The sequence below is a fragment of the Xiphophorus hellerii genome, chromosome 17, assembly GCF_003331165.1.
Source record: "Xiphophorus hellerii strain 12219 chromosome 17, Xiphophorus_hellerii-4.1, whole genome shotgun sequence".
NCBI classification, from domain to species: domain Eukaryota; kingdom Metazoa; phylum Chordata; class Actinopteri; order Cyprinodontiformes; family Poeciliidae; genus Xiphophorus; species Xiphophorus hellerii.
Genome location: NC_045688.1, coordinates 20358726 through 20386472, shown reverse-complemented (window position 1 = coordinate 20386472; position 27747 = coordinate 20358726). Strand labels below are relative to the sequence as shown.

The following is a 27747-nucleotide window of genomic DNA, read 5'->3' as shown; positions in this document are numbered from 1 at the left end:
CCCTTTTTCTTTCATAAATAACGTGTACATTGAATATTTAATGTGTTATGTTGACAACTTGACAACTACAACCAATGGTACTCATTGTCGGCGACTTATTGTTTGCTCTCCAGCAGGGAGCTGGATGGCAGAATCTTTCATGTATGACATCACATTGCAATGTGTCTATAAGTATTATGATAGGGATAGTGAAGGAAAGAGGCTGAGAAAAGGCAATGTGACTGAGAGGGGAATATTGAAGTCGTAAAAACGGCTGGGGGAAATCCAGAATGAGCAAACATGGATTACCAAAAGCAGAAGAATGGGTTTGATTCTAGTAAAGGAAGGCATAATTACAGGTCACTACCCTCAGTTTGTGAATATCAACACTTGAACAGAGAAGTCATGTACGCCAAACCTTATACTACAAGTTGTATAGAAGAGTGAGCAGAGGAAGTACTAGTGCTTGCTCCCTGGCACATTCTTTGGACAATGTTTGCTCCCAATGTTGGTCAACATTGGTTGGTCAACATTGCTCCGAATGTTGGTCAACATTGGGAGCAAACATTGTGATGAATTTTATCTTGCAGTTCTTTGAAACAAGCCAGATCAGAGTTTTGCTTAGTTAAGAGGACAGCCAAGCTCCCAGTTGTTGAGGATTTGAATTTTGAATTATTTCCAAAATTCTGTTCACGGTGGGATTACTTTTTGGGGCTTTTGCTGAAGACAACTTCAAGAATTGTTGTTGGATTACTGGAATTACACCCACCAGGGTGGAAATATTAGATTTCAGCCTGGGTTTCCATCCACAATTTAATGGGCTCCTGGGAGGTAATTACCATGACGGTTTGAACTCCTCTTTCTCCTGGTCAAAAAAGTATTACATCAGAAAAGGTATCTCAGTCTCAGTTTCTAGGAAAAGACAGAATTTAAGTATAACTGGTGAGTTCAAGTTTTGTCTAATATCTTCTTTCTGCTGCTGAATTAAACTGTGTCCTGTACCTGATAGCTTCATAATTAAAGCTGCTGTTTGTAACGTTTATAAAAAATATTTTATTACATATTTGTTGAAACTGTCACTATGTTGTGACAGTGTAGCATGAGACAGATAACCTATGCAAGAATCAAGCTTTTTTGTCCTGTCTGTCTATGTGTTGCCCTGTGATGGACTGGCAACATGTCTGGCAACATGTCTGGCGACCTGAGTGGCGAGAGGAGGGGTACATCGTAGTTTCTGTTTGTGAGGGTTCCCCAGGCCTGGAAGTCCAGACCCTTGAAGATGGAGAGCTGGCTTGGATTACCTTATTGTGCAATGAGGTAAGCTTGTTGACAACAAGAACAGTTATTCAATACAGACTGTATCAGAGGCTTAGCCAATCAGCTGTAAAATGTTTTCAGTTTTCAGAATCCTTTAAATACCACTGGTGTTCCTGTAGCAACCACACGCCGGACATAGTAACACCTTCATCCAAAGACTGATAGCACCAAAATGCAGAGCACCACAGAAAATCATTCCTGCCTGAAGCTATCATATTATAAAATGCCTAACTCTGAGTGTCTTTAATCAAATCTTTCTCTAGACTCATTTATAGATTAATATATTCCCATGGGCATTCTCGTGATTATTTTATTTATTTATTTTATACTTAATCATATTTAAAATATTTACAATATCACATATGTATATTTTTAAAAATACATTTATATTGCTTATGGTTATATTTGTATTTACTAATATTTACATCAATAAAGTATATTCTATTATATAATAAAAAAAACATCCTATGAGTAAGGTACATGTACCTGCATATGTGGTTTCATCTGTTTCCATGTCAGTGAATGTGAAAGACCCTGGTTGAGGTAGGTGAAGCACTGTTGCAAAACCCGAGCAGTAACATACTGACCCCGTCGGTGCTGGTCGACCACTTTCAGCAGGACCTGCATGATAAAACCAAAACCATTATAGTTTATTTAACACATCAAAAATGGTAGAAAATGAAAAACCTTGTGGCACAAAATATCTCAAAGGTCTATTATGTGTTAGAGCATTTCAGTGACACAAGCTAACCTGTTGTATGCCTACTGCATAGGTCTTCAGAAAAAAGTCAGCAAACTCCTGGTATTCCTTGGTCACATTGCCAGGGCTTCCATACCTGTGGTTAAAATCAAATAAGTGAGGATGACAGTTGCTTCATACTTGGTGTGAACTCTAACTCTGCTTTTCTGCTCTGAAATTTACCGCTCAAACAGTCTAGTGATGATGCGCAAAGTCCACTTCTTACACTTCCACCAAGCCAGCTCTGGACGGTCATCCTCATCAACTTCCAAAGTCTCCTAACAAACACAGCCCACTGTAAGTTCAAGATGGAAGACCTAAAAACTCTTCATTGCATGAGTTTTTGCTGCCATAGCTAGCAAAAATGAATGAAGACTGTTTGTATGTAAAATTATTCTTGTAAGAGAATCATGATCAAATGTCCTGTTGTAATGTTGCAAAAAAACAAAACACCATTAACAAAACAAGTTGCTTTAGAGTTTTGTACAGGTGACTGACATGAAAATAGATATTTGAGTTCTTACTTTAATACAACATGGTTTTCCTGTAACACTAACTTTTAACTTCAACAGTGCCTTATTCACACTCATTGAACTACTCCACATTGTTCCATTGCAACCGCAACCAATCATTACGAAGATTTACTGTGATTTTTTCAAGTATCACCAATATAAATTATTGTATAATTTACAATTTAAAGAGATAGCTTAAACTTCTTTCTTTGTCTTACTGCAGGTACGTCTCTGTCCACAATGGATCGCAGAATTTCCATCCACTGCGTCATCACAGTGTGGTTGATCAGCTGAAGGGGCAGCGAGTACTGTGGGACAGCATCAAGGTTAATACTGGTACCTCATTACAAAACCCAAATTTTCTGCTGTACCAAAGGTAATTCATTTTTATAAGTTACTAGCAGACATTCCAGTTTAATCCCACTGAAAATATCTAATTAATTATTTTTGACAAATTACTGTAAAAAGAATCTTGTAAAAATAAACTGAAACCATTTTTTCCACAAACTGAGTTCTTTCAAATTCAAATTCAATTCAAAAATACTATATTAATACCAAAGGGAAATTAAATGTTGTTGTAGTTCATTAATTCAGATGATTCAAAGAGTTATTGAAGATGGTGATGGCTGTTGGCAGGAAAGATCGCTTTCACACCAGAGATCTGGAATTGGAGAGATTTAGGCTCGGAAGTGGTGACTTGTTTGGTTGTTTCCTCAACGTTAATATGACACCGGACCTGCAGCCCGTTTCTGCTGTCTCTCTCTACTCCTCTCTCCTCTGCTGCGACTACAGGTCCTTCTCAAAATATTAGCATATTGTGATAAAGTTCATTATTTTCCATAATGTAATGATAAAAATTGAAAATTCATCTATTTTAGATTCATTGCACACTAACTGAAATATTTCAGGTCTTTTATTGTCTTAATACAGATGATTTTGGCATACAGCTCATGAAAACCCAAAATGCCTATCTCACAAAATTAGCATATCATGAAAAGGGTCTATAAACGAGCTATGAACCTAATCACCTGAAGCAACGAATTAACTCTAAACACCTGCAAAAGATTGCTGAGGCCTTTAAAACTCCCAGCCTGGTTCATCACTCAAAACCCCAATCATGGGCAAGACTGCCAACCTGACTGCTGTCCAGAAGGCCATCATTGACACCCTCAAGCAAGAGGGTATGACACAGAAAGATATTTCTGAATGAATAGGCTGTTCCCAGAGTGCTGTATCAAGGCACCTCAGTGGGAAGTCTGTGGGAAGGAAAAAGTGTGGCAGAAAACGCTGCACAACGAGAAGAGGTGACCGGACCCTGAGGAAGATTGTGGAGAAGGACCGATTCCAGACCTTGGGGGACCTGCGGAAGCAGTGGACTGAGTCTGGAGTAGAAACATCCAGAGCCACCGTGCACAGGCGTGTGCAGGAAATGGGCTACAGGTGCCGCATTCCCCAGGTCAAGCCACTTTTAAACCAGAAACAGCGGCAGAGGCGCCTGACCTGGGCTACAGAGAAGCAGCACTGGACTGTTGCTCAGTGGTCCAAAGTACTTTTTTCGGATGAAAGCAAATTTTGCATGTCATTCGGAAATCAAGGTGCCAGAGTCTGGAGGAAGACTGGGGAGAAGGAAATGCCAAAATGCCAGAAGTCCAGTGTCAAGTACCCACAGTCAGTGATGGTCTGGGGTGCCATGTCAGATGCTGGTGTTGGTCCACTGTGTTTTATCAAGGGCAGTGTCAATGCAGCTAGCTATCAGGAGATTTTGGAGCACTTCATGCTTCCATCTGCTGAAAAGCTTTATGGAGATGAAGATTTCATTTTTCAGCACGACCTGGCACCTGCTCACAGTGCCAAATCCACTGGTAAATGGTTTACTGACCATGGTATCACTGTGCTCAATTGGCCTGCCAACTCTCCTGACCTGAACCCCATAGAGAATCTGTGGGATATTGTGAAGAGAAAGTTGAGAGACGCAAGACCCAACACTCTAGATGAGCTAAAGGCCGCTATCGAAGCATCCATAACACCTCAGCAGTGCCACAGGCTGATTGCCTCCATGCCACACAGCATTGAAGCAGTCTTTTCTGCAAAAGGATTCCCGACCAAGTATTGAGTGCATAACTGTACATAATTATTTGAAGGTTGACTTTTTTTGTATTAAAAACACTTTTCTTTTATTGGTCGGATGAAATATGCTAATTTTGTGAGATAGGAATTTTGGGTTTTCATGAGCTGTATGCCAAATTCATCTGTATTAAGACAATAAAAGACCTGAAATATTTCAGTTAGTGTGCAATGAATCTAAAATATATGAATGTTCATTTTTTATTATTACATTATGGAAAATAATGAACTTTATCACAACATGCTAATATTTTGAGAAGGACCTGTATAAGCGTGTATATAGTCTCAGCGGCTTACGGCAACCAGGGGTTACCACACTCAGTCACACACTCAGTCATAATACTGATGTCATCTCCATGTGGCATACGCCAATTGGTTGCTTCAAAGCTTGGAGGTCCTTTTGTGCTTCCTATAACCATTTCCTAACAGCCATCTTCCTAATGCGTAGTCTCTTCACCAGGGGTTTGTATTCAGTGCAGAGAAAAACAAGATTATGGTCAGATTTCCCCAGAGGAGGTCTTTTTCTGGAAACATACACATACATACATTGTTTTCTTGGGTGGAGCAGCTGACAAACTGGTGAAATGTTGGCAGTGCTGAAGAGAGTGAGGCATGATTAAAATCAGATATTGCCACAAAAGAATTGGGGTGTTGTATCTGTATGCTAGCAACAATGGAACTGATGACATCACGTGCACTATTATTATGCATTATTATTAAAATTATTGCTATAAATCTGATGAAAATCTGAAAAGATGAATCTGTTGTAATTGTTTTTTTGTCGCAGATAAAATGTTTAACTTTTCTGGGGATTACGGGTGCATTCATACCAGCCCAGAATTAGCGTCTTAAATCAGACTCTAATTTGTTTGTCTAGAAAGTCAGATTCCTTTGGGAGGTGAGAATGCAAATTTGAATTCCAAAACAGACTAAAAAAATGAACTCTGATCTGTCTAAAAATCTAGGTCTCAATCCGGTTGAAGTGAACTTTTGCATGATTGAAAATACACTGCCTGGCCAAAAAAAAAAGTCGCCACCAAAAAATGGTCACACTCTAATATTTTGTTGGACTGCCTTTAGCTTTGATTACAGCCCGCATTCGCTGTGGCATTGTTTCAATAAGCTTCTGCAGTGTCACAAGATTGATTTCCATCCAGTGTTGCATTAATCTTTCACCAAGATCTTGTATTGATGATGGGAGAGTCTGACCACTGCGCAAAGCCTTCTCCAGCACATCCCAAAGATTCTCAATAAGGTTAAGGTCTGGACTCTGTGGTGGCCAATCCATGTGTGAAAAAGATGTCTCATGCTCCCTGAACCACTCTTTCACAATGTGAGCCCGATGAATCCTGGCATTATCATCTTGGAATATGCCCGTTCCATTTGGGAAGACAAAATCCATTGATGGAATAACCTGGTCATTCAGTATATTCAGGTAGTCAGCTGACCTCATTCTTTGGGCACACAATGTTGCTGAACCTAGACCTGACCAACTGCAGCAACCCCAGATCATAGCACTGCCCCCACAGGCTTGTACAGTAGGCACTAGGCATGATGGGTGCATCACTTCACCTGCCTCTCTTCTTACCCTGATGCGCCCATCACTCTGGAACAGGGTAAATCTGGACTCATCAGACCACATGACCCTCTTCCATTCCTCCAGAGTCCAATCTTTATGCTCCCTAGCAAACTGAAGCCTTTTTTTCTGGTTAGCCTTACTGATTAGAGGTTTTCTTACGGCTACACAGCTGTTCAATCCCAACCCCTTGAGTTCCCTTCGCATTGTGCGTGTGGAAATGCTTTTGCGTTCACAATTAAACATACTCCTGAGTTCTGCTGTTGTTTTTCTTTGATTTGATTTGACCAAACGTTTAAGTAATCGCCGATCACGATCATTCAGGATTTTTTTCCGACCACATTTCTTCCTGGAAGACGATGGTTCCCCACCATCCTTCCAGTTTTGAATGATGCGTTGGACAGTTCTTAACCCAATTCTAGTAGTTTCTGCAATCTTCTTAGATGTTTTCTCTGCTTGATGCATGCCAATGATTTGACCCTTCTTAAACAGACTAACGTCTTTTCCACGACCACAGGATGTGTCTTTTGCCAAGGTTGTTTAAGAAATGAGGAGTTACTCATTGCATCAGCTGGGGTTAAATAACTTGTTGCCAGCTGAAAGATAATCGCCTATGCAGTACTTATCCAATAGGAGGCTTGTACCTATTTGCTTAGTTAAATCCAGGTGGCGACTTTTTTTTTGGCCAGGCAGTGTATATCTGAATGCCACCTGACTAGAAATGGTTCCAAAAGCAGGAAGTGAACTACATCGCAGGGCATTCTGTGTCAATACAACCATAACAAACGAGCATTTTTACCATTTGTGGAAAAAATAGCTCGTAGTCAGACATGGAGTGCTTTTATCATATTTGTATGATAAAAGCCCTCATACAAATATGGTCAGAAGAAAATATATCACAGCTACTTGCAACCACACACTTCTTCAAGCTAAAAAGTGTGAAAATGGAGGCACTGGGATTCCCTCATACATTTGCACAGTACCGCACTAAGGTAAAAAAGACTTTGCCATCAATACATCAAAATACGTGACATGCTAAGGACAAGTGGAAGTTCAGGAGACGCGAAGGACAAGTTTGCTTGGTATGATGAACCAGATGCTACTCTTAACACTAGACCCATTAGCAGCCCGCAACATATTGTGGAGTCCTACCAAAAAGGGCCTCCGCTCTATGTCTTCTTCAGAGGTTTTTGTGTCGATTCCTTCAGTAGTTCTTGGTGCAGCGCCACCACAGGCAGCGGGGGGAACAGGTTTTTCAGTTAGTTTGAGTCTTTTGACACAATGTAGTGTGAATGCAAACTAGAGTCCTGAAAATGTAACAAATGTTGCAAGTCTGATCCCCAATCAAACCAAGACTACCGGACTATCGGGTGTGAAAACACCCTAAGTAATGTTAGAGATAGCATGAGCTCTGAGGTGGACCATGTCATTGGACTGAACAAACAAACCAACATAATCCTACCTGGACAAGAGCATGGAAGATCTTGAGGACCTGCTTCTGGATGAGGACAGAAAAAATGGTCGCATCAGAAAGCAGCTGGCTGATGAGCTGTTGAATCCTAGGCAGAAAAATCTGCATGGCTGCCAGTAGCGGCTCCCTCTCATCTGCCTTCCTGTACCTAAAGCCCACATATACAGCAGAGACATCAGTTAACCTCAGACTCCTTCTGAAATCTGAAGCATTGGCAGCGGTGGCACCTGCTGGAACTGCTACTTCCCATTAAATAAATGCAGTCACATTATTACTGGTCTTACATAGTTTATTACTCACTATGGCTGTGCTTTTAAAACATTTTACTAACAGGCAATTTATTTTTATTAAGTTATTGCCTCAAGTTAATCTTAAAATGTTTTGATCAACTGATTCTACCCCATCACCTAACTTTATTAGCTCATGTATGTTCAGAGATGTATGATCGATTAACTCCTAACAACTCTGCTCCTGAAGCATCAATAATGCATGGCCTCAAGGAGACTCAGAGAAATTAGGGTCTCCTGAAGTCATGAGACATCTCACACAAGAGATCTCAGAATGGCTAATGGAGCTACGGTTGGCCTGCTTTCCCATGGCCATGAGCGGATGGGGCTCAGTCCCTGACTGGGACAATGGGGAGCTTGATCTCAGCCAAGGTTGTTGAGCTGCACAAACTACGTCCATATGTCAGATCCTTCCGATACGTACACAATGATGCTACATAATCTAGACGTGTGCCGATCGATCGGCCACCAATCATAATCGGCCGATTTCCGTGAAAAAGTGTATGATCAGTCATTGCCGATCATGGTCTCTTGTTGCCGATCACACAAACCGATCACCTGTATCTCACTTCGCAGCCTGTGTGTGCAGCTAATCTCCTCTTTCCTTCACACTGCGCGAGCGCACAGCAACAAATCCTAAGCAATGCCGTGTGCAATTATAATGCTCTGAGAGTGAATGGGGACGTTTGCGTGTTGCGGTGAAAAATTACCTCAGGGGTGAAGCATGTCAAAATGCATCATTGTGACGAATTTAATATGGCAAAAAACAAAAACTTGATGGAGTTTGTCTATATTGAGGCTCACTGCAGGAAAATAAACATCCGCATCAGTCAGGCAGAAGGTAAAGCAGCGCACAACTACCAACACTCACTCGGAAGAGCATAACGGTCAGAAAATGACCCAAAAAATAATTTACATCTTCGAGCTGGCAATGTAAGACCGCTGTTGCTGTTGGACCACTATCGCTGTTGGACCGCCGCTACACAATACTGGTAGTAATATTTCACAGACGTAGTGCCATTTCTGCTCCACCTGGCAGTGAACTCTCACACGAAACATCTGCTTAAAGCTGCGACATGCAACTTAAACAAAAAACTTTTGTTGTCCTAACGTAAGACAGATAATCTCTGAAAAACAAATAAACTCCTCTCCCTTCTCCTGTGTCCTGCAGAATTACTCTGCTCAGTCAGAAACAACCAATCAGAACCAGCATTAATCAGCTAGCCATGGCCTCAGGAAGTTTTGATTCAGTAACTCAGTATTGTTTATTTTGATGCAACCTGCATTTGACTTTGAATGAATGTTTTTTTTTCTTAACATTATTTGATATACTGTACGTAGTGCTGTGAGATTTATTTGACTCATGTATAATGTAGGGTACAGAGAACCTTACTGTTAAATATTTTACTGATTGCAGGTTTTTCAGTTGTCCTTTTGACTGAATAGCTGCCGTATTGTGCTGCAAGTATTTTGGATGTTTTATGTCTAAATTAGGTGAATTTATTACCAGATCATTTTTTTATTTTGTCAGACCACATAGTAGCATTTATACCTAAAGCGAAAAATGATCAGCCAATGCATGTGATCGGCAATGATCGGTGATCGACAGTGATCGGCCCTTATGGGTGATCGGTATCGGAATCGGCAGCAAAAAACCTGATCAGAGCATCCCTAACATAATCCCGACTCATTGACGTTCCCTCAGAATACCTGAGAGATGGCGAGACATGTGGAAGTCAACTCAAGGGGCCGACGCACTGTTTTAATAGTTTTCCTGCTTAATGAATGGTGAATGACAAAATCACCATCAGCATTAAGTAGATGGATGGTTGGCAGCCCAGGCAGATTTTTGATTTCAGTCTTGGATTAAAATGCATCCTTGTTGTAGTTTATGGGAATACTGGATGTAATGAGGTGATCCAGAAAACCTATATAGAACCTCACAATAAAGATTCTTTAAATCAGTGGTCCCCAACCCCCGGGCCAATTGGTACTGGGCTGCACAAGAAACAATTAAATATTTCCGTTTTATGCATTATTTGAGTCTTGAGGATCTTTTATTTTGAAAATCTTTTAACCGGATTCTCTCGGTTACGTCTTGCGCTCCAACATTGATCCCACAAGCAACAAAATGAGTAAGAAACAGATCAGATGTCTTTGGAAAGTTTCTTTGCGAAGGGGAAAAGGGCCAGAGAAGAGACAGGAGATTGGATTTATCCCGGTAGGTGATTCCCACATTCGAAGCTCTGCATGATATGGTGACCGGCTCGTTAATGAGGCATTGAAGCCTTCAAACTGCTTCGCCACTAGAGACCAAGCACCCTGTGCATAAGCAACACTTCGGGTGTCATTGTCTCTCATCACTCCCAGATGGGACCGTCTGGCTGCAGAGAAACAAGCTCAGGGTTCCCATTAGTCGTTATCGTGAGTTAAAATTTTCATAAAAGTAAAATGTTCGTTTTTGTGGCGCATCTGTATCTTATTTTGAAGGAATGTTTAAACGTTACCATAGCGACCAGAGTCTGAGAGCGTTAGGAGCGGTCGAGATGAGAGGAGTACAGCTTGTGAGTCTTAAGTCTGGTTCACACGGCACGATTTAAGGATTGTCGCCGATTTTCCAAACCTCTGTGACCACACACGACACGAGCCGGTAAAAGTCAAACAGGTTTGGTCGGTTCGTGAGTCCAGCCACACGGCAGGAGCAACACACCACACACGAACCGATTCCAGAAGAAAATCCAGTAAAACGCCAACATACCATACGTGAATTTAGAATAATCAAACACGGATGACGATGTAGAAGCAGTAGTGACAGTTTGTGGACTTATTTTAAGTGATGAAAGATGAAACAAAAAGAAAAGGCGTTTGATAAAAAACGGTGGGAGCAGCCGCTCTATTTGCTGCACTATGATTTGAAGGCGAGTTATTTTTTTCGTAGTTAACAGTTTTAACTGAATAAACATCCATGTTTATTAAGCAGATTATAGTTTCCACATATCTCCGATGTCCACCGGACTCTCGGTTGCGCCACGTCAGCTGCACCGGTCCGCGGTGATAAAAAGGTTGGAGACCACTGCTTTAAAGCCACCAGTGGGCGATAAAAATGAAAAATGCATGAGCTAAACTTCATGGACTCACATTGAATTCAATCCTCAATGGACATTATTTATTGTTGAATACTAAATGAAGGAATGAGTGGACATTGTGATGAAAAGTCAATGTTAGTTTAATGTTCAAGTTTTAAACTGAACTACCTTCTTTACAATAGAAATGACCTGATCAGCATTTCTAACCATGTACAATAATTGGCTCATGACCTGTTGGCGCAATTTGTTCACACTTTCAAGGTATCTTTTCCACAGGCCAGCCCTTGAACTCCCATTACCAAGTAGACAATATCAGCTAATGTCAAAATAATCTTTGAAATTGGTTAAACTGAGATAGTATTAAAACTGAGCTCAACATTGAGTACGCTTTGTAGGTTTGTGTCCAAGCTGACCAATACAAATGCTTGACAATAGCAGTGATTGACAGCCGAGCATCCACATTGATATCAAATAGATGACATAGTAAAATCTCCAGATGCGAGAACCCGCAACAAATCTAAATAATGACGAAGTAAATAAAATGTGATCAAACATGCTCATGCTGTGTGAAGGGTGAAAGGGGTGGAGTATTTGGTCCACCCTTCCGCCTAGTGGTGATAATGCTCCATTCAGCATTTAGTTGTTTGCCAACCACTTTTAAACAAGTACAAAAATCCCAGTCTATAGAAGACAGCATCACACATAGCAACGGGGTCAACCACACCTTCTCACTAAGATGGACATTTCTGTCATCTCCTTGCTCAGAGTTGCTCTTAGCAACTGAATGAAACACTCTGAAACCAGAACTTCCTGGAGAGATTATTAGGCCAAGATAGGAGCTCTCAGAGAGCACTGTGGGAATCTTTGAGATTCCCAAAGTGCTAATGACCTATGCTGTAGTCCTAATGACCTATGCTGTCCTTAAGAGATCTGGGTTTAGGGGAAACTGACTATTGCATTAAATCAGGTTACTCACTCGTATGTTTTGACAAGCTGGTAGAGAGCCAGCAGGCTGCCGTACCAGGTGCCGTTGTTCTGAGACTGCAGGTACATGCTGAGCTTGTCTACAATGGCGGTCCAGCGTCCTGGGAAGTCGTGCTTAATGATGGCTCTCAGACACATGGTCAGCTGGGCTCTTTGGGCGTATAGAGAAAAGGAAAAGAAAAGGACATTATTAATACCAAAGAGGTAACTAAGATGTCCTATTTAGTCTGTGATAGAGGCCCAAATCAGATTACGTACACAGCAGAAACAGTACCCTTGTCAGATTCAATTCAATACGATTCAATTCATCCATCCATCGTCTTTGCATTCTTCTCCCCAATGACTACAGGATGAGACCTACAATAGTTTTATTCCTTTCAGTTTTACAAATCTGAATTTTTAGTATGAATCCTACACAATTTTGACAAGGTGTGAAGTATTCACACTAGTCGCTGTAAATATCTAAATGCTGTACAATGAATGCACTGGCACTACTGGATGTTGTTTTGAGGGGGAGAATCAGGAGAGAACACATTTTCAGGGATCACCAAGGCCTTCTAACCTATGCTGATGACTTATAATTTTAGGGATTTAGATTCCCTATGAGCTGAACTGGGTCCAGTATTGGAGAGACCAGCCCACCAGAACCACACCATCATTATTCAATTAGAAGTGTTAACCATCAGGTGGTTCACGAGGTGCTTTGGATTGACCACTAATGGTTGAGTGTTTGTGTGTTCAGGGAAGAACCTGAGGCGGAACGTTGAGCACAAACCTTTAGGTATAGTTGTAATTTTTGGAGGAAAATTGGTGTGCATATATACTGTATATTGTTTTATAAATATGAAATTTTTTGGTGTACACTAAAAATGATGTGCATATTTCAGGCATCATCTCTGGGACACAGAACCAGTGTCTGCACAATGGATAGACAACCTCATCTTGTTTGCACTTGCAATAATTGTTTGTACAGATGAACGAGGCACCTTCAGGCATCCAGAAATTGCACAAAAATACAAACCAGACTTGTGCAAGTCCACAATTCTCTTCCTGATATGTTGGCTGATTCCTTTTGACTTTCCCATGAGATTACACAAGGAACATCTTGGAAATTTAAGGTACATTTAAGGTGTGCCTTAAATTACACCCTAAGGTGCATCTCTAATTAACTCAGATGTTATCAATAAAACTATGAGAAGCTTCCAAAGACATTACATCAAATGTCCAAAATTATTGAAAGGAATAGCCAATTGTACACTTAAAAAGTGTAGTAATGGCATCTGTTTGAACTTATCAGTATTAAAGACACCTGTCCACAACCTCAGTCACACTCAGAACTCCACTATGGTGAAAACCAAAGAGCTTTTCAAGGACACCAGAAACAAAATTGTAGGCCTGCACCAGGCTGGGCAGACTGGATCTGCAATAGGCAAGCAGCTTGGTGTGAAGAAATCAACTGTGGGAGCAAAAATTAGAAAATGGAAGACACACAAGACCACTGATAATCTTCCTTAATCAAGGGGAACTACACGGGGGTATCTAGTGAAAGACTAGGACTAACAAACTTTATCAGTGCAGTACTGACAACAGTGCCAGATATGTTCCCCTGCTTAAGCCATTTCATATCAGGGCCCGTCTGAAGTCTACTAGAGAGCATTTGGATGTTCCAGAAGAGCATTGGGAGAATGTCATATGGTCAGACGAAACCAAAGTAGAACTGTTTGGTAGCAACACAACTCGTCGTGCTTGGAGGAGAGTGAATGCTGAGTTGCATCCTAAGAACACAATAATTACTGTGAAGCATGGGGGTGGCAACATCAGTGCACATGATGCAGCCCCATTCAAAAGAATGAATGGGGCCATGTAACTTGGGATTTTGAGTGCAAGCCTCCCTCCATTAGCAGAGGCATTGAAGATGAAACGTGGCTGGGTCTTTCAGCATGACAATGATCCCAAACACACCACCAGGGCAACAAAGGAATGTCTTTGTAATAAGCATTTCAAGGTCCTGGAGTGGCCTAGCCCGTCTCCAGATCTCGACCCCATAGAAAACCTTTGGAGGGAGTTGTTGCCCAGCGACAGCCCCAAAACATCACTGCTATAGAGGAGATCTGCATGGAGGAATGAGGCAACATACAAGCAACAGTGTATGCAAACCTTGTAAAGACTTGCATAATAACTTTGACCTCTGTCATTGCAAACAAAGGATATATAAAGTATTGAGATGAACTTTTGTTATTGACCAAATACTATTCACATAGTACCTATTCACATAAAATCAGACTGTACCATGTTTTGGTACCTAAACGCATCATTGTGACAGTATGGAGGAAGAGTGGGGGATTTCTTATGCTTGTCCTGAATGCAGAACAGCACACACAAGAATGTAATGATGTCAGCAGGCGCTAGTTCAGTAAACAAAGAAAGCATGACAGGTAGAAAATGCTCAAAGGTATGGCTCCACTTTTCAAAATGCAATGCAAATTGTGCTCGTTGCAATATTTGGGACACAAAGTACAAGGCCAGCGGTAGAAACATGTCTAGTTTGAGAAAGCACCTGGTTAAGCACAAGATTTTTCTCAAGGCTGAAGAGTGCACAATTTTCGACAGCCTCAGGCCTACAACTCATATTAGCCTCCATTAGCATGCCTGCATCCGTCAGCGACTCTTCATCTGTAGAAAGCAACATGGACGAACAAATGTTTAATACATTTATTGATGGCGACAGCAACATTTACAATGCAAGTGAGGGGAAATGACAAATAGGAGTTTATGGAGTTGGATTTTAATTTGTTCAATAAGACAAAACACTCTGAAGTGTTAGTTGCTCTGAAGAGTTTTCACTTTAAAGAAATTTGTCACACAGTTGTGACGTTACAATGTGAAGAGTTGGATGTTGTCTTGATATATTTGTTATTTTTTATATATTTAGAAATAAATATGTTAAACAGTTTATTATTAAAAAAACAACACACACAAAAGTACCAAAAATTGGTACCGTTAAGTACCAACACCGATTCCAAGGTACCGGATATTGGTACCGAATCGATTCAAATGTCATAGGTACCCACATCTATGTCCAACGAACCGCAGAAGCTCGTTGGAGTAAAAAAAAACTTGTTTAAACAACTTTTGTACAAGAGCGCATTTCTTTAAACAGCACAAACTGCAAAACTTAGCTAACCTGCAAAAGTGTCACTAGTTCAGAATGTATAAAAGCATGTCAAAGCAAATGAGAATCTTGAGGTTGAAGGAACTGCCCAAGGAGCTCAGAGGCAGAACTGTGGCAAGGCATATATCTAGCCATGGTTACAAAAGAATTTCTGCAGCACTTAAGGTTCATAAGAGCACAGTGGCCTTAAAAAATGGCCCATACCTTGATGTGGCTGTTGCAGGTTCGATTCCTGGCCCGGTGACCTTTGCCGAATGTCTTCCCCCTTCTCTCATTACAAACTTTCCTGTCAATTCACTATCAAATAAAGACCACTAAAGCCAATAAAACCTTTAAAAAAATGGTTCCACCAACATTCACCATCCAACCTGATGGAACTGGAAAGGATCTGAATAAAGAATGGCAGAGGATCCCCAAATCCAGGTGTGAAAAACTTGTTGCATTGTTACCAAAAAGACTCATGGCTGTACTAGCTCAAAAGGATGCTTCTACTCAATACTGTGCAAAGGGTCTGAACGAGCGTGTGATATTTCAGTTTTTCTTTTTTAATAAATGTGCAAAAAATTCTACATTTCTGGGGGTTTTTCTGTCAAGATGGGATGCTGAATGTACAGTCATGAAAAAAAGAACTTTTTTGATTGTAGCAAATGGCTGCAATGAAAAAGAACAAAAAATTCAAAGGGGTCTGAATAATTTCCATATCATCCATATGTCAAGCAAAGGAGATTTTCATGCAAAATTATGAGGACTGTTAACTATAACAGCTTCAGCTTTTCCCATGATGAAAAACCTTGTGAACCTGTATTCTTGAAATATTTTCTAAAATCGGTTTAATATAGTTCCAAAATATATTGGAGAGCAGCTACAGCATTTGCCTATAAGCAGATTTTGGTAGATCTAATTCTGGATTTATTTCAGATTTAAAGACAGATACCATGTACAGATGCTGGTCAAAAAATTGTAATATCATAAAAAAGTTTTTTTAAATCAGTAATTCCATTCAAAAAGTGAGACTTGTATATTATATTCATTTGTTAGTACTCACAACTAATGAAACCCCCAAATTCTGTATCTCAGAAAATTAGAATATTACTTAAGACCAATACAAAAAAAGGATTTTTAGAAATGTTGGCTCACTGAAAAGTATGAACATGAAAAGTATGTACAGCACTCAGTACTTAGTTGGGGCTCCTTTTGCCCAGATTACTGCAGCAATGCAGTGTGGCATGGATTCCATCAGTCTGTGGCACTGCTCAGGTGTTATGAGAGCCCAGGTTGCTCTGATAGTGACCTTCAGCTCTTCTGAATTGTTGGGTCTGATGTATCATATCTTCCTTTTCACAATACACCATAGATTTTCTATGGAGAAAATGTCAGGTGAGTTCGCTGACCAATTAAGAACAGGGATACCATGGTCCTTAAACCAGGTACTGGTGCTTTGGCACTGTGTGCAATTACTAAATCCTGTTGGAAAATGAATGCATCCCCTTAAAGTTGGTCAGCAACAGGAAGCATGAAGTGCTCTAAAACTTCCTGGTAGACAGCTGTGTTGACCTTGGACCTCAGAAAACACAGTGGACCAACACCAGCAGAATACATGGCACCCAAACCATCACTGACTATGGAAACTTTGCCTGGACCTCAAGCAACATGGATTCTGTGCCTCTCCTCTCTTCCTCCAGATTCTGGGACCTTGATTTCCAAAGGAAATGCAAAATTTACTTTCATCAGAGAACATAACAGAACATGACATAACAGAGAACAGTCAGAAGCAGTCCAGTCCAGAGTCGTTTTTGTCTTTAGCTGAGGCAAGATGCTTCCGACGCCGTCTCTTGTTCAGAAGTGGCTTGACAAAAGGAAAGCGACAGTTGAAACCAATGTCCTGTGTGTGGTGGTTCTTGAAGCCCCGACTCCAGTTGCAGTCCACTCTCTGAATCTTTCCCACATTTTTAAATGGATTTTGTTTCACAATTCTCAGGATGATGTTATCTCAATTGCTTGCACACTTTTTTTTCTACCACATCTTTTCCTTCACTTCACCTCTCTATGAATGTGCTTGGACACAGAGCTCTGTGCACAGCCAGCTTCTTTAGCAATGACCTTCTATGTCTTGCCCTCTTGTGCAAGGTGTCAAAGGTCAGTTTCAGTCTCAGCAGTCATCCCCGTGATTGTGTAACCTACAGAGACTGAAAGACAATTTAAAGCCCTTTTCAGGTGTTTTGAGTTCATTAGCTGATTAGTGTGTGGAACCTTAGTGGACCTTTTCACTATATTAAAATTTTCTGAGATACTGAATTTGGAGTTTTCATTAAGTGTCAGTACTAATCATCAACACTAAAAGAAATAATAATTTGAAATATATCAGTCTGTATGTACCGAAATAATATAATATAGAAATTTTACTTTTTGAATGGAATTTCTGATTTAAATAAACTTTTTCATGATATTCTTATATTTTGACCAGCACCTGTATTTATCAAAGTATTTTATGACAAAAGAAGTTAAAGCCATCAACCTATAATTGTTGTTTTATATAGGACAGTATTTCTTTGGAATGGAAATAATGGTAGATATACAGTATATTCCAGAGGGCAGGACAAGCTCAGCAGATACTCTTTTTTTTTCTGAGAACTCTGTGGTGGTGTGGTATGTACACTGACTTACTGCTGTACAGTGTAGGTACTCCAAGTGTACAACAGCTGTCCCAGACGCCATTTTCCCAGAATTAAAGACATCTACTCAGCTTACCTACTCAAGCGAGCAAAGAGCATCTCAAAAGACCCTTTTCACCCAGTATGCTACCACTTCTCCATGCTAACTTTTGCAAAAAATATAGTTTTACATATTTGTTAAAATTGACACCATGACACAATACTGTAATATTAGACAATCTATATAAAAATTAAGTTCTCTCACCTCTATCCTGAAGGTGGAGGTGAGCCGTCTGAAGAATTACACTGCTCCCAGTCAAAAACAACCATAGTTAGAAGGGGGGTCTTAGTACTGTCAATCAACCTCGTGTTTATGCTTCTAAATATGCTAGCGGTGGAGAAAAAAACAGAATGTTCCAATAAAACTGTTTTTCTGCTGTCATTGGTGGACATGCTAACTGGCCTGAGCATTCATGGTAGGCTCCATTGAGGTGTAGCGTAGCAGAGAGCAAAGGCGAGGGATTGGTTGTGTCTGACAGAGCAATGTATTTGTTCAGATGACAGCAGGTCCACAGGGAGACTGTGGCAGACTAGCTCAATTTATTTCACAGATTATCTGTCTTATGCTGCCAGGACACAGTGATACTTTTAACAAATGAGTAAATAAATATATCTTTTTTATAAACATTACATACTGCAGCATTAAGTAGAGTGCAAGAGACAGTCATGCTGAAGATCCTAAGGGACTACTGAAAATTATAAACTGAAATAACTGGTCATACAAATTCACTGACTTTTAAAATTCTAAATTTATACAGTATATTTGAATTCATTTGTTTTTATTTAACTTTATCTGGCACTTGCGAAATGCAGTTTGAGACCACTGCCTTAGAGTGTGTTGAGTATTACAGTTGTTAATTCCTCTAGTGTTACTGCTGGGTTAAAATAAATGTGGCAGTAATTGAATAGCAGACAAACAATAGTAACAATATTATCTAGAGACATGTGTCTTTTCAAACAACATGGATAGACTTTGCTATCCTGAAATGGACCAAAATGTGAAATTTTGGCCTCTTGTCCATTGTCTATATTTGTTATACAGTATATTGAGGCAGAACTCCATTTCTGAAATCCTGGCTAAAGATAGGGATAGAACTGGTACTGGTTAAAGTCATGGTGTGGGCTATGAAAGCACTTAGTACAACAGGGATGTTGTGTGTGTATGTGTACCGTATGGACTCTGGACAACGGATGATAGCCTCCACTATGTGGTCTCGGATCTGCTGTCGATCATTCTCATGAATGTTGAAAGGAAAAACCACCTCTCCCACAGATGGCTCCCTGTCCTGCCAGTACTGACTCACCATATTCTTCAAGTAGATGGCAGCTAAGAATACACAAACAGTGAGATTTAATAAAGCAACCAAAAACATTGGAGAACTGTCTCTCTGTAAAGACTGTTCATTACATTTGCAGTAAGTTCTGATACACTTAAATGTACATCAACGATAGGGAGAAAAAGTAAGTACACATTTTAAAAGAAAACCATCTGGTATAAAGCAGTTCCAGCATCAAAATTCTTTTTAATGTCATGGTGCATGAATAAGAAGGATAGAATTTTTTTCTAAAGTACATTAACAGCTTAATCGCATAGTCCCTCTCTTTCTGTTGTACTCCTGTTAGCCTTCCTTCCAACCTCCAGTGAGAAGTTAAAAAGTTTAATTGCACGAGGGACAACGGAGTTTCTCTGTCTGTTGCTCCTGCACTTTGGAAGAAGCAATCTCCCACTGAGCCTGCTTTCCTGGCTGCTGGTGACAGTGTGTTGAGGGTGGCTGGCATTGTCTATAATAGCCTGGAGTTTCTGTAATGTTTTCCTCCTACCACTGTTGCCAGAGAGTCCAGCCTTGCATCGACCACTGAGCCAGTCTAATTTGTTTCTCCAACTTGGAAAGGTCTTAAAAGACACTGCCACCACAGCACACCAAAGCTTACAACAAGATGCTGGTGACAACAGACTGGTAAAATAACCCCAGCAGCTTTCCAGAGATGTTAATGGGTCTCAGCCTCCTGGGCCTTCTTATCGAGCTGCTTTGTGTAGCTTGTCCAGTCCAGCTTGTTGACCAGCCACAGGCCAAGATATTTATATCTGTGCCTCCTGAAGTCAATAACCAGTTTCTTCATCTTGGAAGTGTTTAGCTGTAGGCCGTTTTATGGCACCAGACAACAAAGTTTCTCACCAGGCTCCTGTACTCCACTTCATTGTCTTTGATGCACCCCATGATGGCAGTGTCATCAGCATACTTCTGAACATGCTTCAGAGTTATAACAGAAGTCTAAGGTGTACAGGGTGAAGAGGATGGGTGACAGTATCGTCCCCTGCGGGCTTCCAGTGTTGCTGACCACAGTGTCAGACATGATATTATTCAGGTAGCTGTGAGGTAGCTGGAAATTCAGATGACCAGGCAGGAGTCCATTCTCATTCTAGCAAGTTTTTCCAGAAGTGCAAGGGGCTGAATTGTACTAAAAGCACTTGAAAAATCCAGGAAGAGAATCCTGACATTGCCACTTCCCATATCTTAGGTGGACTCGATGTAGGATGTAGATAATGGCATCCTCCACTCTGATCTCTGCCCGGTAGGGAAACTGCAGGCGTTCTTTAGCGAGGTGGTTGAGGAAGAGCCTCACCAGAGTCTTCATCAGATGTAATGTGAGTACCACCGGTCTGCAGTAATTCAGCTCACTGGGCCTGCTGATCTTAGGGACAGGAATGATGCATGATGTCGTCCAGAGTGTGAGCACGCTCCCAAGTTGCAGGCTCAGGTTGAAGACTTGTTGTAATGGTCCCCTGAGCTCTGTAGCACAGATCTTGAGAAACCGAGGGGATACTCTGTGGAGTCCTGCAGCTTTTTGGGGTCGAAGCTTCCTCAATTCTGCCCTCACCTGATCAGCCGTTTAGTGTGAAAGAAGCTGTTTGGAGGGAAAGAAATGAGAGGAGCTACTAAGCTGCCTTGGAGAAGGAGGTAGGGTCAGGAGGCTGGTATGGGATAGAAGTGAGGGAAGGGGGCCATGATGGTGGAATGGCTGCACCTGCTTGCAAGGAGGAGGATGTACTTGGGGAGAGCACTGGGGCATAGCAGATGTCACAGGGTTTCCCCAAGTTTATTATAAACTGATGTAGATGCCAAGGAACCTGAGATCTGGTGCCATCTTCACCCTATACCCATTTATAATGATGGGCTGAATGCCTGGTTTGTGCCTCCTAAAATTGACAGTTGTTCCATCTCATCGGTCTCATTTCCGCCAGAGATATGCCCCACCGTAGCATCATCAGAAAATTTTATGATGGTGTTGTTTGGGTGGGGCTACAGTCATGGGTGTAGAGCAGGGGTCTCAAACTCCAGGCCTCGAGGGCTGCAGTCCTGCAGTTTTTAGATGTGCCACAGGTACAAAACACTGGAATGAAATGACTTAATGACCTCCTCCTTGTGTAGATCAGTTTTCCAGAGCCTTAATGACCTAATTTTTCTGTTCAGGTGTGGTGCAGCAGAGGCACATCTAAAAGTTGCAGGACTGCGGCTCTCGAGGACTGGAGTTTGAGACCCCTGGTGTAGAGGTTGTAGAATAGGAGGCTTAGCACACAGCCTTGTGGGACTTAGCACACACTCAGTGCTGAGGACAGGTGGGATCTTACTCACCCTCTGGGAGCGATCTGTCATGAAGTCCATGATCCAGAAGCAGATGTTATGGAGGAGACCAAAGTCCTGCAGTTTCCTCACTAGTCTCCTTCGAATGATGGTGTTAAAAGTAAAGCTAAAGTTCGGGAAGAGCAGTGTCGCATAGTTCCTTTGCTGTTCCACATGTCTCAATGTGGTGTGCAGAGCAGTAGCAATGGCATCCTCTGTAGACCGGTTGGTTCTATATGCAAACTCTTGTGGGTCGAGTTTGGGTGGCAGATGAGAAGTGATGTGATTCCGAAAAAGTTTCTCAAAGCACTTTATGATGATAGGGCTTAGTGCCACTGGACGGTAGTCATTGAGACTGCTAATGTTGTACTTTCTTGGCAGAGGAAAGATGATGGTACATTCTGAACTAGTGACACATTGGCAGGTTAGCTAAGTTTTGCAGTTTGTGCTGTTTAAAGAAATGCGCTCTTGTACAAAAGTTGCTTAAACAAGTTTTTTTTGACTCCAACGAGCTTCTGCGGTTTGTTGGACATAGGGGTGGGTACCTATGACATTTGAATCGATTCGGTACCAATATCCGGTACCTGGGAATCGGTGTTGGTACTAAACTGTACCAATTTTTGGTACTTTTGTGTGTGTTGTTATTTAATAATAAACTATTTAACATATTTATTTCTAAATATATAAAAAATAACAAATATATCAAGACAACATCCAACTCTTCACATTGTAACGTCACAACTGTGTGACGTTACAAACACAACAAAACTCTTCCGTTTTCACCCGAAATTGTTGTTGTGTAAACAGGGCCTTAATGTGCTGATGGAATTTAGGAAGAACTTTCAAATCAGCATGGTTAGAATCACACGCGACCACATGCACTGACTCTGGATGGTTGTTCTGTTGCAGAATGAGGGGATTATTCAAATGGGTAAAAGCTGTGCTGGAGTTAGCAACAGGTGGAATGTATACAGCAGTAACCATGACAACAATAAACTCACAGAGACGGTAGTGGAGGGGGTGTTGGTGTGATAATGTATTAGGTATTGTTAACATTCAGATTCAGGCTCCACAATGGCACAGTTGGTAGCACTGTTGCCTCGTAGCAAGAAGGTCCTGGTTTGATTCCAGGCCCAGGGTCTTTCTGCATGGAGTTCTCATGTTGTCCCTATGCATAAGTGGGTTCTCTCCGGGTACTCCAGCTTCCTCCCACAGTCCAAAAACATGACTGTAAAGTTGACTGATCTCTCTAAATTCTCCTTAGTTGTGAGGGTGTACATGGTTGTTTGTCCTGTCTGTCTCTGTGTTGTGATGGACTGGGGACCTTTCCAGGGTGACCCCGCCTCTCGCCCGAAGTGTCTTGCTGGCGATAGGCCCTCCCAACCCCACCAGGAATAAGGGTGTAAAAAAATGGATGGCCAGATGGATGACATTCAGATCCTTCAGTTGTAATGGTGGGTTCACAGGCGCGTCTGATTTACATTCAAAGTCTATGTGGAACATTGAGGGCCCGTTGCGGCGTGGTTTGGAGCGTTTTGGGCATTTGACACGTCAAAAGTGTCCAACGCATCCAACAAATAAGCCAGCAACAGAACACAATGGAACAGAACATATCTATGTGCTGTGTGTCCTGCCAGCTCGATAGCCGTGTCCAGAATGGATAAATGGAGCCAGGTTTCCGTGATTAGCAAAATGCAACTGTCGTTTACCAGTCTGTTTGCTGCCAACTGAAGCTTCATCTCATCCATCTTATTTATGAGGGCATTTGAGAGAAAAATGCTGGCCAGAGGCAGTTTGTGTGGCCCTCTCATAACTGTGAAAAGGCGCCAGCTCTGCATCCTCACTTTTGTTTTCTCTCATGTCGCCGCGTCTTACACCTGCCCGTTGGGATGAATGTCATGAGAAGCCTGGCTTGTGGACTATGTGACTATGTTGTGCGTTTGTATAAAGTCCTCAATTACGTACTGTTTGCACCATAAAAACACTGACAACGAGAGGAGCTCCGAGCCGCTGCATCTGTCCGTGCTGCCATGGAAACGCATAAAAAAAGAATATAGAAATAAAAATATATTTCCATATAGCACAAAATCAGTGAATGAATTTTTCAAAAACGGTACAATGAACAACATACAGTACATTAACCAGAGATGTGCTGTGCCACACTGTAGCTACAAAAGCTAATTTCCACCTGTAGTCAGTAAAACATATTAAAATTTGTTAAAACAAATATTTCTCCACTAGTGGGAAGGTTTGAACCTTTTCAATACTGGAGAAAAATTAAACAGTTGACCCCAAAGACAGCTGAAGAGTTTAAAGTCATACCTGCTTGGCGGACAGGAAACTCCACCTGCTCTGACACAATGATCTGAAGCAGGGTGGGAGCAAAGTTGATGATCTTATAGGACTGAAACACAGAAAGAAAGATTGTTTGAACTTTTAGCTCAGATTTAAAATGAACCATTTTATCCATCTTCCATCTAATATTTCAAAGAATGAAACAAACCATTTATCCTTTCAAACCTTAATGTAAGAAATGAGGATGTCGCATTGATCTGGTTGAAAATATCTCCTATATATGAAGCCAGCTTTCTTTTCTTCCAAAAACTGCTTAGCACATTCTGCTACTCTTCTACCAGCTGGTTCTGTAAGTTTATCATGGTCATTTTTAAAGACGATTACTGTCAGAAAGGCAGTAAAAATCAAGTTTGTCAAGTTAAACTGAAAGTCCTGGCTACATTATAGAGAAGGTCAGGAAAAGGCAGGGAGACAGAAAACCCTGAGTAAGGAGAAGTCCTCTCAAATTTGAAAAGAAATTGATGAGAAACTTCACCGGTTCTTTCACAAGATAAAGACTTGTTTTAAATAAGTAATTGCAAATTATTATTATTAATTTGTATAAATATTTGGAGTGTGTTTCTTATCATAGACATTTTCATAAATCTCACTGTGTTTTGTTAGAAATGTATGTGTTAAAAACAGAAATGTGCCACCTATTTTATTCACCCTCTTTACATTTAGATCTCTGAATAAAATTCCCTCCAACTCAATTCTAAACTCGTCGATTCAGTAGTAAACATAGTCCATTAGTGTTTAATTTAATCTAAAATCTAAATCAAGCTGTTCTGTGTCTCCTTTCAGAAGTTTGCCTTACAGCACATCAGAGAACAAACAACATTGTGAAGAACAAGGAGCCCTGCACAGGTAATGGAGAAAGTTGCGGATAACTTTACAGTACAGTTAAGTTATAAAACACCTTTGCTACTAAAACAGCCCTGATCACCTGGCAGTATGGAGCCCATTAGAACCACGAAGGTGTGCTGTAGTATATAGCACAGCAGATTCTTTAAGTCTTGTAAGTTGTGAGGTGGAGCTGCTATGGATCTCGGTTGTTTATGCAGCGCTCCACTCAGATGTGTCATACAGGATGTACCTACTATGATGAAAAAGGCCTCAGACATCAGGAATTGCTTTCATAAAGAGTGATGCTTGGATTGAAACAATGCTTGAGTAGGTATATTAAAGCAACATTCACAGGGATGGCAAGACCCAGGGTACTGCCCAAAGCATTACACCGCCATCTCTGACTCGCCTGCTTTCTTCAGTGCATCCTGGTGCCATGTGATATCTAAGTATGTGATACACACATACACACTGACCATCCACATGAATGTGATTAATTAGCCGTGTGTGCTGTTGATAGTGCATCCCGTATTTCATACTTCTCCTACAAGAGTATGGGCTCCCTCACAATTCTGCCCAACAACATTAGCATGCAGAAAGAGTGGGGTCAAGACATCTACGGGCAACCATCTCATTTGATTTGTGGATTACCACCAAATTATAATGAAGCACACATTACAAGGAATAAAAACCAGATTACTGGTCCAAATCTTAACCCTGTTTATAAATGGTGGTCAGATTTCAAAAATAGATACAAAAAAGAGAAGAACATTGATCAGGATTTAGCCCGGACAGCATGTCAAAGAGAATTACTGAAGTTCTAAAGTCGCATCAACATCGGCAAAAGTGATTATTTCAATACACATGGATATCGTTATAGCAAAATTATTTTGGTAACTAAACTTTGTCTTACATCGTACATAGAAATTAGACAGCAGTGAAAGAATATCCTTTAATTCATTGATTGCATCCTTACACTGTCTGGTTGATATTAAAACACTTCTTCCCGAGAGTCTTTCCTGTTAACTGTGCTGAGATGTTTATACAGCAGGCCAGACAGCTGTGGAACAGCAGCTCAACGAACACTCAGGCTCACCGCCGCGGGGCCACCTGCCTGCCAGAACGGCTCTGAATCTTTTGTTCCAGCTGCCTGGGGTCAGTTTCATCAACTATTTTTGTCAGGCCTGGTAACGAAGAGACGCAGAAATAAGCACTGCTTCCCCTACCTGATTAAGCTCATTCTCCGCCGCTAACCTCAGATTCGGGTCGATTGTGCCCTTCAGAGCCTGGATAATTCGGTTCGGGTCCATGTGAGGTCAGTTCGGCCGCCCTACAGGTTTTATTCGAACATACGATCAACCTAAGCTAAGCACGTCTGCACGACTTTTTCTCTTTCTACAGCCAGAAAACAGGAAAAATAAAAAAAAGAAAAACTTCCGGGAGTGAGTTTACAGCTTCCGACCATTTCATTCAAAATAAGAGAACTAAACACTGGTGTTTAAATAGTGAGGCAGCATTTCACTGAAGCAGACGGGTCACTAGCCTTGTCTTCTTCTTCTTCTTTTCTATTATGGCGGATCACAAGCAACTTTAAGGTGCATACCGCCACCTACTGTACATGAGTGTGTAGCAGCATTACTTCACATCTATTAAATTCTATTTTTTAATTTTATATTCTTAAGATAAATAAACAATGCTTTCCTTAATTTGTGAATATCTGTTATGTTTCCTTCATTTCCTAATATACCTTTAAGATTCCATTCATGCCCTATATTTCTAACTATTCTCTTTAATTCTTCCCTTTCGAGTTCATATGACTTACAGTTCATCAATATGTGTTCTACATTTTCTTTCTCTCCACATCTCTCACATTATCATTATTTTTCCTCCCTATTGTATAAAGCATGTCATTTAAGTAGGTATGACCAACTCTTAATCTACTAATTATTATTTCTTCTCTTCTGTTTCTTTCATTAATGCTTCGAATTCGAACTGACTTTTGTACTTCATATAATCTTCTTCCTTTCTTATCTTCATTCCACATTTTTTGCCATTTCTCCATTTCTTTACTTTTAATAAGTGATTTCCCTTCCCCTTTCCCAAAAGGAATTGAAATTGTTATTTCCCCCTCTAAAGCCCTTTTAGCTAATTTATCTGCCTTTTCATTGCCTTTTACTCCTTCATGTGCTGGCACCCAACAAAACCAAACATCAATGCCACCCCTATATAATCTAAATAAAATACATTAGCCTTGTCGTTTTAACACAGTAAACAAAACGGAATGACTCTTCTTCTTGGTTTCTGTCCATCCTAGTCCCAGAGTCAGACCTTATTGAGAAATGTGCTGCCACCTTAAGTTTCAGCAGGACCCAACACTTCATTTGACAATGATACAGATTCCTGGTACCCCATACCACAGCAATTTTATTATATCAAAACTTAAAAGCGGAATAAATTTCTTATACAAGATCCACTTGTTAAAGTCTTTCAAAAAGCATAAATAAAATTGCAATTGAAAAAAAAGTGTTCTCAATATATGTCACAAAATACACAGGAATTTGTATTTATATTGAATATCATTTGTAGAAAATGGCAAGGATAAGGTTCATGCATAATTTTGAAGTATTTTTGGGGGCGAGTGGAAAAGAAGGATTTGGTTCTCCTCTAGAGATATGATAATTTTTTTAAACAAATGTTTTCTTTTCAGGGTAGAAGGGAGACAAATTGACATTCCTTATGAATTTCTTGTTACATTTTTGTCTATAAATCACAGCCATTCATAATCAGAGATGGTTTGAGTAACAGCTGAATATGTAATCAAGCCTTTAATTAGCTGAGTCATAGCTGGAGGAACTGTTAAGTTGAATGTTAGTTCATTTATGTATATTTTTTGACAAGATCATCATAAAATAAAAGTTTGCCATTGGAAATATGGTAAAGTTCACAGAGCAAGCTATGTCTGTCCCAAAAAAAAATATTTTCAAAT

General features: G+C 40.6%; 1 protein-coding gene across 7 annotated transcripts in view; it reads right to left on the bottom strand.

The window, feature by feature from the left end:
* The window catches only part of ipo8 (importin 8), a 47532-nt gene extending 21228 nt beyond the window's left edge, over nucleotides 1–26304 (bottom strand). For 4 of the 7 annotated variants that reach the window (XR_004342731.1, XM_032590076.1, XM_032590078.1 and 1 more), the window contains exons 1-9: nucleotides 25988–26304; nucleotides 23904–23985; nucleotides 19129–19285; nucleotides 12068–12226; nucleotides 7710–7866; nucleotides 2766–2855; nucleotides 2219–2313; nucleotides 2048–2132; nucleotides 1783–1917 (exon numbers count right to left, since the gene is read on the bottom strand). Coding sequence is in view for 6 of the 7 variants with exons in the window: in XM_032590076.1 (XP_032445967.1) it covers nucleotides 1783–1917; nucleotides 2048–2132; nucleotides 2219–2313; nucleotides 2766–2855; nucleotides 7710–7866; nucleotides 12068–12226; nucleotides 19129–19285; nucleotides 23904–23985; nucleotides 25988–26071 (1044 nt within the window). In the remaining variant the exon portion in view is untranslated. Of the gene's footprint in view, nucleotides 1–1782; nucleotides 1918–2047; nucleotides 2133–2218; nucleotides 2314–2765; nucleotides 2856–7709; nucleotides 7867–12067; nucleotides 12227–19128; nucleotides 19286–23903; nucleotides 23986–25987 lie in introns of those variants that run through there. The other 3 variants (XM_032590079.1, XM_032590081.1, XM_032590082.1) reach the window with 3 other exon arrangements.
* Between the last annotated feature and the right edge of the window lie 1443 nt (nucleotides 26305–27747).